This window comes from Alnus glutinosa, chromosome 4, assembly GCF_958979055.1.
Source record: "Alnus glutinosa chromosome 4, dhAlnGlut1.1, whole genome shotgun sequence".
Classification (NCBI taxonomy): Eukaryota; Viridiplantae; Streptophyta; class Magnoliopsida; order Fagales; family Betulaceae; genus Alnus; species Alnus glutinosa.
This window is the reverse complement of record NC_084889.1, coordinates 2,455,972-2,478,637: the sequence shown is the minus strand read 5'-3', so window position 1 is coordinate 2,478,637 and position 22,666 is coordinate 2,455,972. Positions and strand designations below refer to the sequence as shown.

At 34.0% G+C, this 22,666-nt stretch overlaps 1 protein-coding gene across 1 annotated transcript; it reads right to left on the bottom strand.

The window, feature by feature from the left end:
* Positions 1-218: 218 nt before the first annotated feature.
* LOC133865862 (beta-galactosidase 16-like) lies at positions 219-10,489 on the bottom strand. Its single transcript, XM_062302365.1, has 19 exons — positions 10,191-10,489; positions 8,462-8,557; positions 8,247-8,359; positions 7,191-7,257; positions 6,997-7,089; positions 6,765-6,908; positions 5,981-6,075; positions 5,714-5,819; positions 5,309-5,393; positions 5,107-5,225; positions 4,730-4,891; positions 4,240-4,421; positions 3,751-3,842; positions 3,441-3,550; positions 2,792-2,884; positions 2,416-2,523; positions 1,964-2,109; positions 1,194-1,545; positions 219-463 (listed from the first exon to the last, which is right to left on the bottom strand). Exons 1-19 carry the CDS (start codon positions 10,344-10,346, stop codon positions 353-355), a joined length of 2,430 nt encoding a protein of 809 aa, XP_062158349.1. The 5' UTR covers positions 10,347-10,489; the 3' UTR covers positions 219-352.
* Positions 10,490-22,666: the final 12,177 nt, after the last annotated feature.

Sequence of the window (22,666 nt, the reverse complement as noted above, 5' to 3'; positions counted from 1 at the left end):
TTGAAACTTTAAATTGCAAATGTGTTTTTTTCTGCTTCACTGGGTCTGTAGAACTAACTGCTGATGCATATTTATCAATCAAGCTCCTAAGGTGTAATTGGGTAACATCCGTATGTGTTGTAAATAGAAGTCAAGTTATATCTGGTAGTGTCCACAAAGAGAGCTTTCCACTCATTGGTAAGCCAACTAGTAATTAAAATTTACTCAATTTTCTTCTTTCCGATCATCAATAAAAAATTATAATTCAATAGTGATGATGTCTTTAGTTACTTATTTATAGATCTATGGGTAAAAATAGGAATTGATAGTTTGAATCTCCTCCATGTAAAAGATGGTACTAAATTATCCAGGGTCAGGAGCATTGTGCATCAACCAATAGAGCTTTAGGAATGCCTGGGCACCAATCGCCACCAAAAGTATGACTTGATACAATGAGGGAGCATCTATTCTTTCCTAGACATGCCTGAAAAAATATATTAAAATTGATAAGAAAAGTACAAGTCAATATGAACAGAAGTACTCTACATTGATTTCATGAACTTCAATGTAGTCACTTATCTTTGAACTTTCCATATATGACGCATAAAATAATGATGTGACCAGAGGTAGCATCTAAATTGCAGTGTTTGGGGGGAAATATTTTTCTCCAAATATGACACATAAAGTAATGGTTTTTTAAGTAATCCTATATCATCTGTTTATCCTGCTTTTTTTTTTGAACGAATCTGTTTATCCTGCTTGTGCTAATGTATGGTGAGTTTTACCAATTGATAAGAAAAGAAAAGAAGAAAAAAAAAAATACACTACTAAAGCACTCTGTACTTTCAAGCTGTTATCAATTATTGCCTTTTCTGGTTTAAAAAATTATAGTTTATTTTTAAATTAAAAATAAAATATCATCTTGGAATACTTGTACAGTTGTAGCCTAGAACATATTCTAATCAGTCTGGAATTGATGGTCTTTCTGTCTGTAAAAATACAGAGGAGAAAAGAAATGTTTAGGTTTAAACCTTATTTGCAGTTGTCTCCCCTCTTCTTAGCAATGGAGTATACTTTTCCATTAATTACCAAGCTTGGAGGAACATAGAAGAAATCTATATTGATAGAAACTTTGCATGGGATTGGGAAGATATTGAAGAAAAAGGAAAAATCGAATAGAGGAATTGTGCCCTGTTACAGAAAAGGAAGCTCACCTTTTCTACAATGTCTCTGGAATTAGATGAATGACAGCTTCCAATATCATAACTCTCACAATCCCCAGAAGGTGTTCCAAAGCTTGCAAATAAGATCTTGGATATGATATGTTTTGGAGGACAGTCGAGCTGAAGTTTAGGCCTTCTGTCAGGTTTCTTTTGATAGATTTTTCCACTTCCATCTTGTCTCCTCCATGAAGTAACTGAGGGCAAATGGGAACCAGACACAAGGCCACATACTTTTGTTATTGAAATTGTGTCCAGGAAAATCCCCAAGGGGTACCCTCTTTCTTCTTCTAGTAGAACTAATAGGTTGCCTTTAGGCTTGAGGAAGGATCGAGGTACATGGTACCTAAAAGTGAACAAGTTCAACCATGTTACAACGTAATTGTCCTGTATAGAGAACTTCTTGAGAAGAATAGGAGTTTGGATTGCCTCAGTGAAAAAATTACTTGAGATCCTCGTGCGTAAAAATAAATGGCGAAGATGGCCTCCTGTGAAAAAATAACTGGATTTTTCCCCCAATCATTTGCAGGAGATCTCATTGATTTTCTTACTGGAGGCAAGCCAAACTCGAAGAATAGTGAGAGTTTTATGTAAAATACAATGGCACATGATATTGTCGAATTCTGTGGAAAAAAATTCGAAATTTTAGTTAGAAAAATACATGTGTTTTCCGTTGTTAAGTTCATGCAATAGATGAAGTTGTTGCCTGGAGAGAGCATAGTATGTGTATTGACACAACAAAAACAAATAATTGTGTAGGGTACCATGTTTGTGAAGGATTTCCTTTTGAGGTGCGGTATGATACCCAATATCGACCAATGCTCTGGCCATTGACCCAAGCTTCTCCTTTTCCCATGGAACCGAGGTTCAGTGCAACGGGGTTGTTTCCAGCAGGTTCATCAAACGTAGTCTTCCAATCAAAACAACAATAGAAAATATTATATTAATCGTATCTATGAGATATAACAATTACTAGAATTGAATATGTTGTTGATTTTCCGTGGGATTCAATTCATTAGATTTTCTCTTGCATGTTGTTGCTTATTATTATTATGAATAATAATTTATTAGAAGAGGCAAAACCCTAATGGTGTCGAAAATCTAGAAAGTTAACAAAATCTAGAAGATTTAAAGAATGAAATCTTGTTGCATATTATGCATGAAATAAACTGAACCAAGAATTATCAGGGGAAAAAAAAGGTAGCAGTGTTACTACCTTATACCATGTGGGTCTTTGATGAGTAGAGATTCCAAACCTTCTCCATTGTATTTGTCTTGATCCAAGATCTGTATATATTTGCAGTTTCTCTCCTGACAATCCAACCTGTGGAAAAGGTATCCATTGGAATTAATCTAAGAGAGAGTTTATTAAATTAATATCTGTTCTTAGAACACGTGATTTTTACATATATTTTTAAGAATGCACGTAAGAATCACATGCTCTGTTAATCCTATTAAAAGTAAGAGAGTTGAATTATAAGATATGTCCGTTTAATGATGCGGAAATCGTTGTATTTTCCCTTCAATTCATCTTAACTTGAGTTTATAACGTTCTATGTAATGAAAGCATTTTATAGCTAGAAGGAAATCACCTGATATCCCCATGGGTGGTTAGATAAATCTTTGCCTTGGACTCTTACTCGGCGCAAGCCTGCAACTCTATGCTCGAGAAATGCTCCTGAATCCTTCACATGGAAACAAATTTGATTGACGATTTCATGAAAGACAAAAGGATTTGTGTTTATTTTGTACTAGAGAAAGCAACAAGAGCATGCCTAGAAGCAACTCCTTGGATGAAAAGGGTGTTTGATTATGTTAGTTTTATATTGTTATTTGAATTCAATTACTATTTTACTCGTCCGTGTTACTGTATTGTTGATCACTCAATTAAACTGAAATTTGTCCTTGGTGACATGCTCTAAAGACAGATGTTAGTTTAATAGAGACGATTAGAGGAATTTTCTCCAACCTAATTTGAAGAAAAACTTTTGTCCAGTCATTAGACAAGGTTAGAACTCCAAGGATAACTGAATTAGGTTTTTCTTTAATTCAATCTATTAAATTGGCATTTGTCTTTAAAGACCTGCTCTAAAAACAGATGTCAGTTTAATAGACAAGACTATGTCGAGTCATTAGGACTCAAATGTGGTGGCCATTAGGTGATTGTATGGTTTTCGTTTCTTTAATTGATGATGCATAAAAACTGATGGAGAGAATGAGAGATATGAGATTGAAAATTACCGGCAATCCAACCATTACACTGAGTAAGGAGATGAAATTTGTCCCATTTCTTAACCTCACACTATTCTTCAGGGTGAAAGTTTTTTTCTGGCGACTTCCATGAGCAGATCCTAAAGAATAACCAAGTAAAGCCAAAATTTCAAGCTCTGAAATTGGGGTATATAAAAGAAAGCAAACACTTATAAAAAATAATATTCCTTTTGTTTTTTTTAAAAAAAAAAACAAAAAACAAAAATTAACAAACAACCTAAAACACTCAAATTTCTGTTTAAATGCCATCTAAATTTCATTAAGGAAATGTAACACTTGCCTGCGTGACCTCCATTTAAAAAGGCATGCAGAACATGTCCACAGGAAGCAACATTGAGTATGGATTGAGCACTTGGGCTATCATGTTGAAACCTGCACTTACACAATAAATAGCAAGCAATTTAGTAGTATAAGGTTTAGAGTCCGCTTGGCCCTCCGATTTTGCAGGCTAAAAGTGTAATTTTAAATAAAATCGCAGAAAATATATCATATTGAAGTGCATTTTTAAAAAATTGTTGTTTGAAAATGTATAAATATTTGTGTTTTCAAATCATAGGTAAATGATTTTTTTTTTTTTTTTTTTTTTAAATGCATATTTTTAAAGGCTAAACTGCAATTTTAAAAGCTAAATCAAGTTGCGATTTTACTTAATGCTTAATTGCGTTTTTGAAAATCGCATTTTCAAATCAAACATTTTGAAACCACAAATTCAAAAGGACCCTCATATTTAGCCACAATTTAAGTCTACTTAATTCTAGATTAGCTCTACCTGAAAGTGTACCAAAGATAATCAGATGAATCTTTTGTTGTATTCATTTGCTCAAACAATTTTTTTGCTCTTAATGAAGTCTCGTGAAAGTCGGGAATAACTTCTTTGTACTCTTCCCATTGTTCAATTGAGTCAAACTTTTGGCTCGAGATCACTGATCTTGTATTATGTTGTGTGCTTACCTGTTGCAGGAGCAAGTTAAACATATGAAACTACTTTTTAATACTTTGAAGTTTATTGTTCTTGCATGTGAATAAGCATTTATAGCAAGAGACGGAATCAGGATTTCTAATCGGATCGGAGTTCTTGGAACTCGAATGCAGTGAAATCAAACAAATGGAAAGGTTAATATGAAAATATACTGGATTAAAGATATTGATAAGAAAGAGTGAAATTTATGAGAAAGTAATTTTTTTTTCTATTTAAAAAAAAAAAAAAAAAAAAAAAAAAAAAAAAAAAAACACCTAATTTGTGTACATTTGAGTCTTACCTTTGCAGTGTTGAAGATTACGGTCTTGCAATCTGGTAGGATACTGATTGAATTTCGAGGCAATTCATATGAAAAATTCTGAAAGACAACTTTCACATCACTCGTCTCATTGTTTACCAAAAAGGCAGCACATTCTCCTGCGTCACTTTTGAAGACATAAGCCTGCATTGATAAGAAAAAAAATTAAAAGAAAATTTAGTTAACATATGTTTTACTTGAAACAGATGAACAATAGGAAAGAATGGAACCCTACAATCTCACGTCCTTGCAATGAGGCAGCCTGAACATCTGCTCGGACACTTCGGGCAAGGGATTGTAAGGGATCCCGATCTGGAAAGAATAACCAGCTAGAAGTTCCTATTTTATAATATTCTTACTTGTTGCAGTTCACCCAAAGGAAATGCAGTGTGTGCTCCTGAAAGTAAAGGGCTTGAGCTTAACTCTATAGCAGCATGCAGCTCCTTAAGATGACCCCATTTTGGTTGTCTAATTAAACCTGAACCCATTAACTAAAAAGTCAATTATTAATTCTAATATAATTAAGTAATTATGTATAAAACAAGAAATGGAGAAACATACCATACTCATCAAGAGGAGCTTGATCATAATAACTTGGGATTATATACGCAGAGCCTGTTCTTCCAAAATTGGTGCCTCCATGATACTATATATGATGAAACCATGTTGTTAGGAAATAATTTGTTGGATTTAATCTGCATCCAAATTTATTGGACAACGATTTCCTCCAACGCAGTCTATAAAAATGCCACACGTTCCTTCATACATGCTTTTTTAATATATATTTTTTTCAAGTTTGTCAATACCATTAAAAAAGCATGTGATTTTAACATGTTAAAAAACACGTGAAATTTTTATAGACTGGATTAGAAAAAGTTACTGAAGCCCAATTTAGAGGAAAATAATGTCAAAATTTATTTCACTAAACTTTGAATAATGAAGTGTGAAAAGAGGAAATTATGGTACCATGTAATAATTAACGTAGCTTCCTTTCTTTGCGATGAACAATGCAACGTGAAATGCAATGTGTGCAGCTGACCTCATGTATGTTTCTTCACCGTATGTTTGATAGCTTGAAACATAATCCAAGGCATTTCTTGGGGATTAGGATTTTTTCCGTTAACTAATTTGTTTCCAGTACAATTTTCCCAGAAAGTTAAGAGACATATATGCTTTCATTTATTATATGGTATTAATTGAATATAAATGAAATAGAAAATGATGAGAACATACAAACTTGTCCAGTTCTCCGTCCACAATGCTGGCTTATTTGGCGAGTTGGGTCCAGCAAATGTTTCTCCACATCTCATCCCATTGCATGAATTTATCTGCCAATCACACGACTTGATTCTTCAGTACGTGCATGTGTGTGGGTATATATATATATACATACACAAATAATTTTCTCCAAACGGTGTCGATGAATTTTTTTTAATTAGCATGTGAAAAGCATATGTTTTTTTAAGAGGCACGTGACAATTTTATAGATTTGGTAAGAAGAATTCATCGATCAAGTCCAAATTTTCAGAAATTTCTGTCCGTGTATTGGAGCTTTGTTTAGACCTTAGGTGCTGACTTTAATTATAAATATTGGAGCTTTGTTTAGGAACTTAATCATTAACAAATGGACAAATTTATGAAATTAAAAGAGAAAATTAAGTGGTACATGATACTTTAATGGGTCAGGAAGAAAGAACCCAGATGGTGTTTAATTAATTTTCCAATTCTTTTCTTCTTAAAATAAAATTGTAGTTTTAGAAGTAATTATATTCCTCCAAGTTTATCCCTATATATACTCATCAAACCGGATTCCGATCAGGTGCAATGACTTGTCTGTATTGCATGAAATAGAAATACGTAATTTATGTAAAAGGACATTCGGGTTCCCATTTTATCAGCAAAAGCTTAGGCACCTACCTGACCAAATAAGACCCGATCGAGTACCCTCTCACATGGGCCTCATTGCACCCGATTCCCCATCCCATGAAACCTATATAAAGAGGAAAAAGATACTAACCACTGGGTCAGGGGCATCATCTTGCTTACACATTGCCCAGGGGACACCAGTTTGAAGCCCCACAGCCATGTTTGCAGCCCAACGAACGTAAGGCGGCCCTTTCTCATGAAAAGCTGCTTCTACCAACATGTACTCGTTCTCAATCTGGACATTTTTTAAATAAAGAAAATGACATTAATTTAATAAATATATATGGCAAATTTCTCTGATCAAGTCCTACGAACTTCATTACCTGTGATAGTATAATTGGCCCTCCTTGTGAAGCATACAGTCCTTCCGATTTCATCATGCCTACAATGTTCTTTGCAAACCTCTTCATGTGAAACTGCCATTGCCAACACGAGAACAGTGAGTGTTACCATTGTTTCACGATCATATATATATATACCAATTTGCTTGTGAAATTGGGAAAAGAAAAGCTGATACCTTGAAGGGTTCGTTATCAGATCGGAAGATAATGCCGGGAATGTCATGTAACCAAAACGGTAGGCCCCTGCACCACCACAACGATCGATAAATGGCCTTATCCAATCAAAGCCAGAGCATTCCCATTATCTAGTTGCCCAATTCAGCAATTTTTATTTTTATTTTTTTTATCTCAATTTTAGCTAAAAAAAAAAAAATTACAATTATTTATTTATTTTAGTTACCGATTTTTTTTTTTTAATCTGTTTTCATTATTCCATTTAAATATCATTTCTCAATGATTTCGTTATTCTATTTAAGATAAAATAAAAAATAAAAAAAAAATGAGAGGAAATAGAATGATATATATAATTTCATTTGGTGGGTAAACAGCTAACCAAAGTTTTTTGCTAAATAGCTAGCTGAATGTAGATAATGTTTCACTCAAATTTTTATTGGAAAAAAGTCCATATACCTTTCTCAAACTACCACCCAATTGACAATGTCCTTCAAACTACCAAAAAAATTTCATTGTCCCCCCAATCACCCTATGCCAGCAAAAAGGCAAAAATGACTTTATAATTTTTTCAATAAAACAAAAATACTCCTATAAATTGGAAAAAAGAAGAAAAAAAATTATTATTTTTTTTTAAAAAAAAACGAAAATTTCAACTTTTTTTTTAAAAAAATTTTAATTAAAAAAAACGAAAAAAAAAGTAATTTTTCTTTTAATTTTTAAATTTGGCCACCCTCGATTTTTATGTATTTATTTTTTAGTTTTAGTTTTATTTTTGAATTTTTAATATTTTATTTTATTTTATTAAGGGTATTTTTGTCACTGGGAAACATTGACAATTTTTGTAGTTGGGGGGAGATTGTCAATTGGGTGTAGTTGCTTGAGGGTACGTGGACTTTACTTTCTTCTTTTTTTTCATTTTCGTTTGAAGTTTTTCTTTTTTCTTTTTCTTTTTTTGTCTATTTGATCAGAAAAATATACACAAATGTTTAAATAGAGTAATAGTTCGTATGTAGAGAGTGGGTTTACCCATGGGAAAATGCTAAAATCAAGGCCCTTACCCATAAGACCATTCAGCCTCGATAAACGGTCCCATTCTAAGGCACACATATAGGCCTTGTGCTTGGATTTCCTTAATGAACCTTACTAAATCACGTCTTCCACTAAAATCAAACTGCAAAACATTCATCACCACAACCATTAGCAAATTATAATCAGAGAGAGAGAGAGAGAGAGAGAGAGAGAGAGGCTTTAGCTAGGGTACTCATGCTCATGCCTGTCCTTGCTGGGGCTCATGAAGGTTCCAAAACACATAGGTTTGTATCACATCTATTCCCCCTTCTTTGGCTTTCCCAATCAAAGATGGCCACATCTGCAAGATAATTTTTCCCACGCACCAAAAAACAAGAAAAAACATAATTAAATTAAGAGAAAGCAATATTTGATATTAATTTGTGGCAACTTCCTATCCCTAAGACTTGTTCTTGGAGCTGGAAAAAGCTTCTACAGCTTAGGGATGTTGCCAAGACTTTCATCCGGTTTCAAGTTGGTGATGGGAGCAAAATTTTCCTTTGGTATGATCATTGGCACCCTGTTGGATACTTGGGTGATCAATTTGGCTTTAGGGTGATTTATGATTCGGGTTTCCATACTAATGCTAAGCTCTCCTCCATTATTCTTAATGGAGACTGGTTTTGGCAGGAGGTTAGATCAGAGGTTATTGTGGCTAGTATTTTGTTGGAGGTTAGGTCTCGAATCTTGGCCAAAGGAAGGTTTAAAAATCTGTCCAACCACATTCCTCTTGTACATAGGTGAATTTACATATGCTGCTGCCTTCAAGTGGGGCTGGAACCGGTTAGTTGCTGTCAGTTGAGGCTAGGCTGCTGACTCTAGTGATACGGATTTGATCTGGTGTTGAGTAGAGGGATACTAGTCGAAGTCCCTTCGTGTTGTTTTTTTTTTTTTCGCCAACAGTCTTTAGCTGGAATGCTTGTATTGCAGGGATGGTTGCGCTAATCCCTTATGGCCCGGCCATCAAAAGCTGATATTCCAAAGTGCAAGTACTGTGGTGGTCCTCTGTGTTTTGAGTTTCAGATCTTACCTCAGCTGCTGTATTACTTCAGTGTGAAGAACGATGTTGACTTAGAAAAGATTTTTGTGCTTGAAATGAGGCATGATTGTCTTAGAAGCAGGTTGTGTATCTTAAGCCTTGGTGCTACGGTTTATTACTTGTGGAAGCATAGAAATGATATTCTACATAGGAATGTCTTGAGTTCGAAGGAGATGATTATAGCTAAGATAAAGGGGGAGGTTCGGGCTTGTATAATGGCTAAAGGCCCTTATAAAAGTCTTCCATGAATGTGCAGCTTGAGGCTTTGTGGAATCTACACAAGATCTTCTTTTAGTCTGATAGTTGGTGTTTGTTTGTGTTTTTGGTTCATTGGGTTGTAAGGTGATTTACAGAGATTGTCTTTGTTTTTTGTTTGTTTGCAGGGCTTTTGAGTTTTATTCTCTTGCCCTTTGTAATTCTGATGTGTAACTTTTGGTTGTTTGGGCTATAAAAGTTTTTCATTCATCAAAAAAAAAAAAAAAAAAAATTGATATTAATTTGGTCTTTCTTCTTTTCTTAATCATAAGGCAACAAAGAACCTCAGCTTGTGACAATAATTTAAATTCTAAATGGGACTAGAAAACAAAATAATTGGTAACGCTATCCTCAAATGCATGCATTTCTGTCTACTCTTTCCAAATATCATGAAATAAACTCGTGTACGTACTCATGAAGCTTGTGATTTCAACTTTCCTCCACAAAGAATGTCTTACCTAACCATGACAATAAGAATTGGATGAATTTTCATTTCTCTATTCTCTTTCCAAATATCATGAAATAAAACTTAATTAATTTGCATTTTCATATTAAATCTTCCTTCCCATATATTCTTTTGTTAGAAATAATAACATAGAGGGAAATTAACGCAGAAAGACCATATATGTATAATATATACCTCCGGAGTGCTACGAGGATAGTGGATTGAGCCGGAGAAGAGAATCTTGTGATGGCCATTGATGATTAAAGATCTTCCATCGTATGTTATGTTGCCTCCATGAACTGAGCCTAAAGACTTCAACAGCAACACGAACCAACAAAATAGCCACAACATCTCTGATCCGTTGCACTACTTCATCAACTCTCTTTCTCGGTCAGAGGCCACAGTTTGAACCACTTGCAGCTCTTTAAATATAAAAATTCTTAGACATGTATAGAAGAGGTTAGAGAGAGATCAGAGAGAGAGAGAAGAGACGACGTACAGGGGTGAAGTTTAGTTGCGTAGGGATGTCGACGGTATTATATACTTTTAGTAACTGATTGCAACGTTAAAATTATACATTACGTACGTTAATTGTCTTTGGATACCTCGGCTTAACGTTTTTCAACCGGTTATAAGGCTACTTTCCATCCCATTTTATACTAGCTAACGTGCGGTATTTTAAGGTTTTTTTTTAAAAAAAAAACTTAAAATATGTTACGTTAATAGGTATGAAATAAATATAGAGAGTAACATTACTCTTTAATTTATACCGGCCTACTCTCACAAACCAAACTAGGATTTTTCAGGAGGAGTATCAAAATATTAATAAGGGGCCACACCTAATTTTGATAGGATCCAAACTTAATTTTTAGGAAAAAAAAAAGAATTATAAATAGATAATTAAGTATTCAAAATCAGGCCGATGACCCCTCCCCACACATGTATATATGGTTCGTTATCAATGAAACACACATGCATATATGGTTCGTTATCAATGAAATACACATGCATGTATGGTTCGTTATCAATGAAACTTATCTCTTCATCATATAACAATTCATCTTATCATCGATGACATTCTTCTCCTTTTCTCTGTATGTTTTAATTATATTTTTGTAACTTTATCATTTGTATATATTTGCAATACTTAATTTTCATATATTTGAAATCTATCATGCTATAAAATATTAAAACAGACTAATTAAATTAATAAATAATTAAGTGATTATAATATATATAGAGAGCGATTATAATTATCTTTATGGATGAACTTAAATTGATCGGTGAGATAATAATGATTTATCGTATAAAATCAGTAGGCACACGTGGTTTAAAGACTTTATTTTTGCCCACCTCGGTTTCAATTCATATCATAGATGGCAACTCACTTATGGTTAAAAATGGACATATGATACTTCCGTCCATATATTGACGAAAATTCACATCAAACCAATAAAAAACTAACACGTGTGTACGTAACGCCCTGATCTCACAACGGTTACATAAAGCATATATTTCTTTTTACACATCTCTTACATATCTCATTTTCAAATACATGATTGGATTATGGGACCCACATTGAGTCCTACAAATTCAATGGTGGATTTGAAACTTGGTTGTATGGAGATGTGTACGTACGTAAGAAATGTATATCATTTCTCAAGAAAAAAAATTCATCAATTATTCTGATGCAGTTTTCCAGTAGGTGATGTGTCACTCTACGATTCATCTAATTTCTCATTTCCTTAGGATTTGCAAAGTAAGAACTGCGTCGGGGGATGCCGACAATCCCACTCCAATGCGTAAGTCAGTAAACAATTTGAGAGAATATTCATAGTGATTTTTGAAGAGACAACGTGTAATTTAATACTTGATAAACTTTTGTATTTATAGAGGCTTTAATGTCGTTTAGACTGTTCTGGGAATCCTGGATTTCTAGGGATTTGCAGTTAAGGCGATGTGACCTCGGGTAAACAGATCCTTCGGGATCCGTAGTCACATGACTCGGGTGTACGAATCTTTCGGGATTCGTTACCTCTTTGAAGTGACTCCAGTTGCATGTCTTGGAGCTAAATATTTGTGATTTGTATCTCTTGAATCTCGAGCGGTTTCGAGATATCCGCGATCTTGGATGGTGCATTGTATCCGGGTTGGTTGGCCCGGTCGGGGGGCCAACTTGGCCCAAATAATTCGGCTGGGCCTGCTAACCGAGGAGACCGATATTCTCCCTAACAGATTACATTAATCCTTGGTTAATTTAACAAAGAGAAACGATATAAATACATCTCCTACACATCTCATTTTCAAATCCACTATTAAATTATGGGACCTACATCAATTACAAATTCAATGGTAGATTTAAAACTTAGTTATATAGAGATATATAGGAAATGTGTAAGGGATATAAGAGCGGCAAGTTTTCACTGTACATGTCAAATCATGTTGAGGATGCTGATCGGCGACCAACGGTGAAGGTCCTAACAGACCAAGGCTGGCTCGATAATTTTGGGGCCTAAAGATACTTTGTTCGTAGATAGACTCATGAAATTCTCTGTGTGCTACTGCATTCAATTTAATATTGATTGAAGAGATAATTAACAAACAACCTAAAACACTCAAAATTCTCTTTAAATGCCATCTAAATTTCATTAAGGAAATGTAACACTTGCCTGCATGACCTCCATTTAAAAAGGCATACAGAACATGTCCACAGGAAGTAACATTGAGTATGGATTGAGCACTTGGGCTATCATGTTGAAACCTGCATTTACACAATAAATAGCAAGCAATTTAGTAGGATAAGGTTTAGAGTCCGTTTAGCCCTCCAATTTTGCAGGTTAAAAGTGCAATTTTAAATGAAATCACAAAAAATGTATCATATTGAAGTGTGTTTTTAAAAAATTGTTGTTTGAAAACATATAAATATTTGTGTTTTCAAATCACAGATAAATGATGTTTTATTTTTTTTATTTTTTTATTTTTTAACTGCATGTTTTTAAAGACTAAACTGTGATTTTAAAAGCCAAGTTAAGTCACGATTTCACTTAACGCTTAACTGTGTTTTTGGAAATCGCATTTTCAAATTAAACGTTTTGAAACTGCAAATTCAAAAGGACCCTCATATTTAGCCACAATTTAAGTCTACTTAATTCTAGCGACTTCAAATTAGCTCTACCTGAAAGTGTATCAAAGATAATCAGATGTATCTTTTGTTGTATTCATTTGCTCTAACAATTTTTTTTCTCTTAATGGAGTCTCGTGAAAGTCGGGAATAACTTCTTTGTACTCTTCCCATTGTTCAATTGAGTCAAACTTTTGGCTCGAGATCACTGATCTTGTATTATGTTGTGTGCTTACCTGTTGCAGGAGCAAGTTAAACATATGAAACTACTTTTTAATACTTTGAAGTTTATTGTTCTTGCATTGAATAAGCATTTATAGCAAGAGACGGAATCGGGATTTCTAATCGGATCGGAGAAGAGGTGGTTCGTCCGTGTTTATAGCATACTGCAATTCTATATTTATTGCTTCTGTAGTTTCTTGGAACTCGAATGCAGTGAAATCAAACAAATGGAAAGGTTAATATGAAAATATACTGGATTAAAGATATTGATAAGAAAGAGTGAAATTTATGAGAAAGTAATTTTTTTTTTTCTATTTAAAAAAAAAAAAAAAAAAAAACACCTAATTTGTGTGCATTTGAGTCTTACCTTTGTAGTGTTGAAGACTACGGTCTTGCAATCTGGTAGGATACTGATTGAATTTTGAGGCAATTCATATGAAAAATTCTGAAAGACAACTTTGACATCGCTCATCTCATTGTTTACCAAAAAGGCAGCACATTCTCCTGAGTCACTTTTGAAGACATAAGCCTGCATTGTTAAGAAAAACAAATTAAAAGAAAATTTAGTTAACATATGTTTTACTTAAAACAGATGAACAATAGGAAAGAATGGATTGTAAGAAATTACAGAAGTGTCCCTTATGTCATATTTAATTTGATGTAACGTTTACGGCTTTTAATTACTGTAACGGTAATTATAATAAATGTATTCAATATGATTTAAACGGTTTTTTTTATATTCCACATTATGGTTCATGAAAATAACGGTTTTTATATTAATTATTCTGATTTAATTCCTTGATGGGAGGAATAAAATCAACTAACCATTAAAGATGAGGGTCCCTGGCCCATCTATATAAAGAGCCCTGTGTATCCATCTATTGGCACCTGTAAGCATAGGTTAGAAGATCTTCAGTCTAAATTTTATTTTGCAGAATTTATGTTCATCGCTAAAGCTTCTTCATATGTTTGAGCAAAAATGGTTAGAGGTATTTATATTTAATTCCGCTGCTTATTTTATTTAATATTATGCTTACATGTGGTATCAGAGCCTGCCTCTATGCCAATTTGCTCAACATTCAGTTTTGATTAAATTTCCGTTGGTTTAATCGAATAGATTTTCTGTAAATAGTTTATATCTGTTTATTGTTCCGGTTTATGTAGTGTTTTCACATTTGTGCCTTTATGATTTGTAATAACTGCAAATCATAAGTTTTTGAAACTGTAAAAGTTTTACCGTGAAAATCAGGAGTTCTTTCACAAAATCACGGATCTACTGAGAGACCCATGAACGAACACTACTGGCCGATCCTGGATTAAGTTTTGGTTAATTCTTCTTTGGTTGAATCGAGGAAATTTTCCGTAAATAAAGTTTTGACCCAAAACTTGTAACACTGCAAATACACCGTGAAACAACAATGAAGAATTAGCTTTAGATATAAGTGTAAGTGTACAGGTTTCATGCTTTACTGCTAAAGCATTTAAAAAAAAAAAAAAAAAACTTACAGTTATTTCAAAAGCTATTTCATGAAACCAAAAAAAACTTGCAGTGTTTTGCCGCGAAACCCATCTAGTCACCAGCATGATCGGCATGTGGGAAAATCAGCCGTGAAACCCATCTTCAACGCCGGCCATTCGTTGGCGAAAACCCACATAAAGCTAAGCGGGTTTCCGCCGCATAAAGTAGGCCGACGCCATTTCCGTTTGAAGAGAGGGCGCTTCAACCGGTTTCTTCCCGACGTCGGTACTGGCAGCCCTTACGGGCTGCCTGGATCTCGGACAAATGGCGACGTGGGTCGCTGTGTCTGCTGAACAATGGCCCTCCATGGCCGTTGCATGAGGTGGCAGAGTGGAAGGGAAGGGCGGCTGGCGCAAGAGGTAAAAGAAAAGGAAAACAGAAGGAAGGAGTGTAACGGCGCAGGGGTTAAATTTTCGGGTTAATGGGTTTTGGGAATCCGGGTAGGGTTTTAACCCATCTAGTGAATACGGGTTGGGCTGGTATTTTTAATGAGGACCGGGTTGACCATTGGATATGGTCTGACCTGAATGGGTCAGCCCAAATTGTAGTTTAAAAAAAAAAAAAAAAAAAAAACTTGGATCATTGGGTCATAAGTTTACTATCAAAAACCCAAGTGGCCCATCCGAATTTTACTATCCAATGGCCCAATTTCTAGCAGCCCATCCAGAATTAAAAATAAAAGAAAATTGCTTATGTGGTGTGGGGTTTAGAACTTGGACTCTTTAAAGGGTGTAAGACTACTAAGACCATTGGGTCATAAGATTTATTTTATTTTTATATTACAATTTTATTTGTCTTATATTTTCATTATTCAGTATTAAAATTATTGTTTTTTTAATACTTGAACTTAGGAATATAATTAATTTTTTAATTATATTGTTTAAATATAATTTGTTTGATACTTATACCTAAGAATAATTAACAATACCATACATGCTAGCGTGTTTACAGTAATGTCCAAAAATGCAATGTCTAGAAAAGTTCTGGCTAAGGAAAGTCTTGGGATTTAAGTGTGTCCATTGTGACCCCCCTCACTTTCCTGGGAACTCACCTGGTTGCACATTGAAAAATTACTGTTTACCCCATTTAGGTATTGGTTTGTGCACATTTGTTATATTATCCATGGGGATAAAATTAAAGTTGGACCCGAATAACTTATAGGAAGTTTATTCATAAAGTTTGATTGCCCATATAGTGCTCATTTAAGAAATATTTTATATGTAATACATGGAAGGGACGACTTATTATATAAAGTTTTACCGCCATGATTCATGTGTTGTATTCCTTATATGAGTGGGAGGATTTCATAAATGGTTGGAATAAATAAAGTGATAATCATATTGAAGAACCGGACATCATAAGGAATTATATGTGTCATAAGGGCCAAGTGGGAGAATGTAAAAAATTACATATGTGTCCCTCAAACACATTTAATTCGTTGTAACAGTTGAGATTTAAATAATTATCATAACGGTAATTATTTAATTCATTGTAACGGTTAAAATTTAAATAATTATCATAACGGTAATTATTTAATATAAGGATTGAATATGATTTATTCCACATTAAGTTATATAAAATCAAAACGGTTTTTTTTTTTTTTTTTTTTTTATTAATTTTCTGATTTATTCTTCTTGATGGGAGGAGAATAATCAGCCATCTAATTAATAATGAGGGTCCCTAGCTTACCTATATAAAGAGCCATGTGTATCCATCTATTGGCACACTTATAGGCACAGGCCAGAATAACTCTATAAATTTTTGTCTTTTCAGAATACTTAGTGTTGCAGAAAATTTCTTCGTTATTCATCAAGCTTGAACAAAATATGGCTGGAGGTATTTATAATTCTGCTGCTTATTATTTTATAGCATTTTATTTAATATATTATGCTTACATGTGAAAATTACTGTTTATCCCATTTAGGTATTGGTTTGTTATATTCTTGGGACTTTTGTGAGCATCTATACAGTTAATAGATGTTAATGAAGTAGTAATTATTATAATATTTTTGGGAGAGCCACAGCATCCCAATTTTAGAATAATAATTACATCAAGGTTATACACATGAACTTCATATAGAAAAATTAACATCGATTATATAATTAATTCATAAATTTAATCGCTAATCCCCACAGGGAAGTTTTTATTTTTATGACTTAATTAGAATAAGATAATAAATTTAATGTTAAAAAATAAAATTTCTCTTAGGCCCATAGGTACGGATAATTTTATTTATTAATGTTTAAATTTATTAGTCTTATTAATAAAGGCTAGGGTAAATTTCATGCGTGATGCAACCTTTGCCCACAGGTAGGTTGAAATTTACTATTTACTATTAAATTAGCATTGGTTAATTTAAAATAAAGTTTCATAGCATTAAATTTTTTTCCTTGATTATTGCAGCTATTTCTACTACTACTATTCTAGAAAGTACAGTTCCAATGCTTAATGGGAACAATTTTTCTGAGTGGAAAGAAAATTTACTTTTCTATTTGGGGTGCTTAGAGATTTGGCGCTCCGTGAGGACGAACCACCTGCCCTCATGAATACTAGTACGCCATTAGAAGTTACGAAGCATGAGAGGTGGGAGCGATCTAATCGCCTAAGTCTCATGTTTATGAAGTCTCACGTAACTAAGGGCATTAAAAGTTCTATCCCTGAATGCAAAAAGCCAACAGAGTTCATGCGGGCCGTTGAGGAACAATTTGTAAGTTACGATAAGGCATTGGCAAGCACCCTAATGAAGAAACTCTCAAGCAAAACCTTTGACAGATCCAGAAGTTGGCGAGAGCACATTATGGAAATGAGGGACATGGCAGCTCAATTGAAGTCCCTAGAGGTTGATATTTCCGATTCTTTCTTAGTTCATTTCATCTTGAACTCACTCTCCAACTGAGTACACTCCTTTTAAGATATCCTATAACACACATAAGGATAAATGGTCAGTGAATGAACTTCTGACCATGTGTGTTCAAGAGGAGGAAAGACTAAAGCAGGAGAAACCACAGAGTGTTCACTTTGTGACTACTCATGATAAGGGAAAGAGTAAAACAGACAAAAGTGTCCCACATCTTAAGAAAGATAACAAGTTGTCAAACAAGAAAATTGACAATAAGGATACTTGTTTCTTCTGCAAGAAATGGGGGCATATGAAGAAGGATTGCCAAAAGTACAAAAGATGGCTTGAAAAGAAAGGTAATATCATATCTCTAGTATGTCATGAATCTTTTTTTGTTGAGGCTCCTTGTAATACATGGTGGATTGATTCTGGTTCTACAATCCATATTGTTAATACAATGCAGGGTTTTCTCAACACAAGGAAACCGGCAAGCAATGAGCAACGAGTCTATTCCGGAAATAAGTTGTTTTCTCATGTGGAAGCGGTTGGGACCTTTAGATTGATTTTGAAAAATTGTTATGTTTTAGATTTGGAAAATGTATTTTTTATTCCATGCTTCTCTAGAAACTTAATTTTGGTTTCTAAACTGGATGTTATTGGTTTTAGTTTTTGGTTTATAAACTCTACCTTTAGTATTTGTAAAGGTGAAAATTTTATTGGTGGTGGAACCAAAATTAATGGTTTATTCAAAATTGATCTAGATCCCGACTTTGAAAACAATCATTTATCATTGCATTCTAGTGTTGGCATAAAGAGGAGCCTTGTGAATGAAAACTCCGCTTTGTTATGGCACAGGAGATTGGGATATATCTCCATAGAGAGAATCAAAAGATTAGTAAATGATGAAGTCTTAAAAACTCTTGATTTTACTGATTTTGGTACTTGTGTGGATTGCATAAAGGGAAAGCAAACCAACAAGACCACTAAAGGTGCCAGAAGGAGTTCTGAGATTCTTGAAATCATACATACTAATATCTGTGGACCTTTTCCTACTCCCTGCCTAAATGGTCAAAGATATTTTATATCTTTTATTGATGACCATATACGGTATATGTATCTCTACTTTCTAAATGATAAGGCCGAAGCATTCAATGCTTTCAAGACCTATAAGGTAGAAGTAGAGAAACAAAAGGAAAAGAAAATCAAGATCGTAAGATCTGATAGAGGTGGAGAGTACTATGGAAGGTACACAGAAAAGGGACAAATGATAGGTCTATTTGCGCAATTTCTTGAAGAAGAAGACATTGTTGCTCAATACACAATGCCTGGCACACCAAAACAAAATGGTGTTGCAGAAAGAAGAAATCGCACACTTATAGACATGGTAAGGAGCATGCTCAGTAATTCTGAGTTACCTTTATTTCTATGGAGTGAAGCTTTAAAAACTGCTGTGTATGTATTAAACCGGGTACCATCCAAGGCTGTCCCTAAGACACCTTTTGAATTATGGAATGGATGGAAACCAAGTTTAAATCACTTACACATATGGGGTTGTCCTGCTGAAGTGAGGATTTACAATCCAAATATAAAGAAGTTAGACCCAAGGACAACCAGCGGTCATTTTATCGACTATGCAATCAACTCCAAAGAATTTAGGTTCTATTGTCCTTCTAATAATACTAGAATTGTTAAGTCTATGAATGCAAAATTCTTAGAGGATCTTGAACATAGTGGGAGTGCTTATCCTCAAAGGATTGAATTAGATGAAGCACAAGAGTTGACTGATGCTCCTTTATCTAAAGGACGTTTGATTATGTTTAAGGAAATCCAAACAGATTGCCTTGAACCACAATCAATTTCAGAACAGTCAACTCATGAGGAGGAAGTAATTAGACCAGCAATCTCTAGTGATTATATTGTATACCTCCAAGAGTCCAATTTTGATGTTGGGCCTAAGGATGATCCAAATTCATTTTCACAAGCCATGAGTGGAGAACACTCCACATTATGGTTAAATGCCATGAAGGAAGAAATGGAATCCATGGCTAAAAATCAAGTCTGGGATCTTGTTGACTTACCAGAGAAAGCTGTAGCCATAGGCTGCAAATGGGTTTACAAAACCAAAAGGGATGCTTTTGGTAATGTTGAACGATATAAAGCTAGACTTGTAGCCAAGGGTTTCACACAAAAGGAAGGTATTGATTATCATGAAACCTTCTCTCCAGTATCCAAGAAGGATTCATTTAGGATAATCATGGCATTAGTAGCTCATTTTGATTTAGAGCTACATCAAATGGATGTGAAAACAGCTTTTCTGAATGGGGATCTTGAAGAAGAGGTTTACATGAAACAACCTGAAGGTTTTGATGATAACACTCAGAAAGCTTGCAAACTAAATAAATCTATTTATGGACTAAAACAAGCCTCCCGTCAATGGTATATTAAATTTCACAAAGTTATTACCTCATTTGGTTTTATTGAGAACTTTGTTGATCAATGTATATACCTTAAGGTCAGTGGGAGTAAAGTCATATTTTTAGTCCTATATGTAGATGATATTTTACTTGCAAGTAATGATTTAGGTTTGCTGCATGAAACCAAACAGTTTCTTTCTCAAAATTTTGAAATGAAGTGATAAGTTTTGAATTATTCGATTCAAGATCCCTTAATTTGCATTTGTTAGACCTAGTTCTTGTTGTATATATAACGTATTGTTATAGTTTTTGTGTTTTGTCTTATTTTCAGGTCTTAATTGAAATCTAGTTCAAAACACCTGAATTAGACCTGAAAATACATCAAGGGCAATTTGGTCATTTCCAGAGTTCAAAGTTGCTCCTGCCAAGTGAAGAATCGGCCAAGGCAAATCGATCGATCGACTTTATAATCGATCGATCGAATCATCAGTCGAAGAAGAATGCGATCGATCGATCGAATTTGGATATTTTCGGAACAATCTGGAACAATGTTGACATATCACTTTTCCTTGATATTTTAAATATCTTAGATATTTTCTAGATATTTCTAGATATTTGTTAGATATTTTCTAAATATTTTTTAGATATTCCTTAGATATTTTCAGATATTTCCAAAATATCTTAGATATTTCTAAAATATCTTAGATATTTCCAAATATCTCTTATCCTATCCTATCTTATCTTATCTTATCTTATCCTATCTTATCCTATCCTATCCTATCTTATCTTATCTTATCTTTTATCTTATCTCTTCTTTAGATTTTATTTTGTAAATCTCCTCCTCTATATATATGAGGCATGGGTGAGAGTAATAGGCATGCATCTTCTTGGGACTTCCATTTTCTCAGGTGTATCTTTTTAGTTAATTTTAATGCTTTTCATTTCTTTTATGTAATCCGAATTCCATACTTTCAATATATTGTTTTTAGTTTATTTTGATCGTGTTCTTTATTATTTTTATGCTTAAATTAGTTTACTTCATGTCTAGCTAAATTAGTTCTTAGGGTTTGATCAAAATCCTCTCCAAAAACCATGAAGTGTTCTTGATGTTCTTGAGATTTTCTTAATATGTTTGATGATTGTGTAAGGCTAGAGGATTGCAAAACCCATGCTAAAAGGTTTTGTTTTCAATATTTCAATCCATTTATTCATGAAAAAGAGTTATGCTTGTCTATGAGTTTTCTTGGATTCATGAGTAAAATCAACATTTTTGAAAGAGAATGATGTCTTGTGCAATGATGCTTTTTGACATAATGTGTGTTTTCTCATTAGAGTCACCTTATAGGGTATACTAGGGAATACCGGTCGTTTCACACCTTTGGTAGTTTAAACCGTTTTTCAATTATAGTGTAATTTTTACGTGATGGGTTCGGTGTAAAACTAGATACCTTATCATTGTGGCCTAACTAGGGTTTTCATATATTGTGTATGCTTATTAGGATGTGTTGTAGAGTAGTAAGCTAGGGAGCATTAATCACTCCACACCATTCGTAGTGTAAACGTTTTTCAATTATAGACTAATCTTTACGTGGAGTTGATTAATGTAAAACTAGGTGCTTTATAACTACGTCTTAACAAAAGTGTTTTCATGTCGAGGTCGTTGTAATGGTTGACGCCCATTACGTGCTCATATCATGTATGTTAGGAAGATCCATATAGACTTTAAGCATTTCATTGGTTGAGGATTGGACAAGATCAATATCCTAAGTTTTCTCTTAGTTTGTTTTCATTTTCCGCTTTCATTCCTTCACTTTATTGTTGTAGCTTCAATTCTACAACCTTTACTTTTATTTTTATCTTTAAGTTAAGTTAGATACGCTCTTTAATATTCCGTTACCCAAAACAACCAATAATCTCTGTGGTTCGATCACCCTTACTATAGTACAATCGATACGTACTATTGCTAGTGGTAAACTTATAAATTTAAAATCCATGTAGCCGATTAGCGCGCTACCATGAAGGATTTGGGTGAAGCCTCTTATGTCATTGGCATAGAAATTCACAAAGACAGAAAACAGAAAAATATTAAAACTGTCTCAAAAGGCCTACATTGAAAAAGTTTTGGAAAGATTCAAGAACTGTTCGGCTTCTGTAGCACCTATCATTAAAGGAGACAAATTCAGTAATGATCAATGTTCCCGAAATGCATTGGAACAGGAGCAGATGAAGAACATTCCATATGCATCTGCAATTGGCAGTCTATTGTATGTACAAGTTTGCACTAGACCTGACATTGCAATGGCAGTTGGAATGTTGGGTCGATATCAAAGCAACCCAGGAATGGAACATTGGAAAGCTGCAAAGAAAGTCATGCGGTATTTGCAAGGTACAAAGGACTACAATTTGACATTCAGACACACTGACCATTTGGAGGTGGTTGGGTATTCAGATTCAGATTTTGCTGGATGTGTAGATAGTAGAAAATCTACTTCAGGGTATATCTTTCTCTTGGCTGGAGGGGCTATATCCTGGAGAAGTAACAAGCAAACTATAGT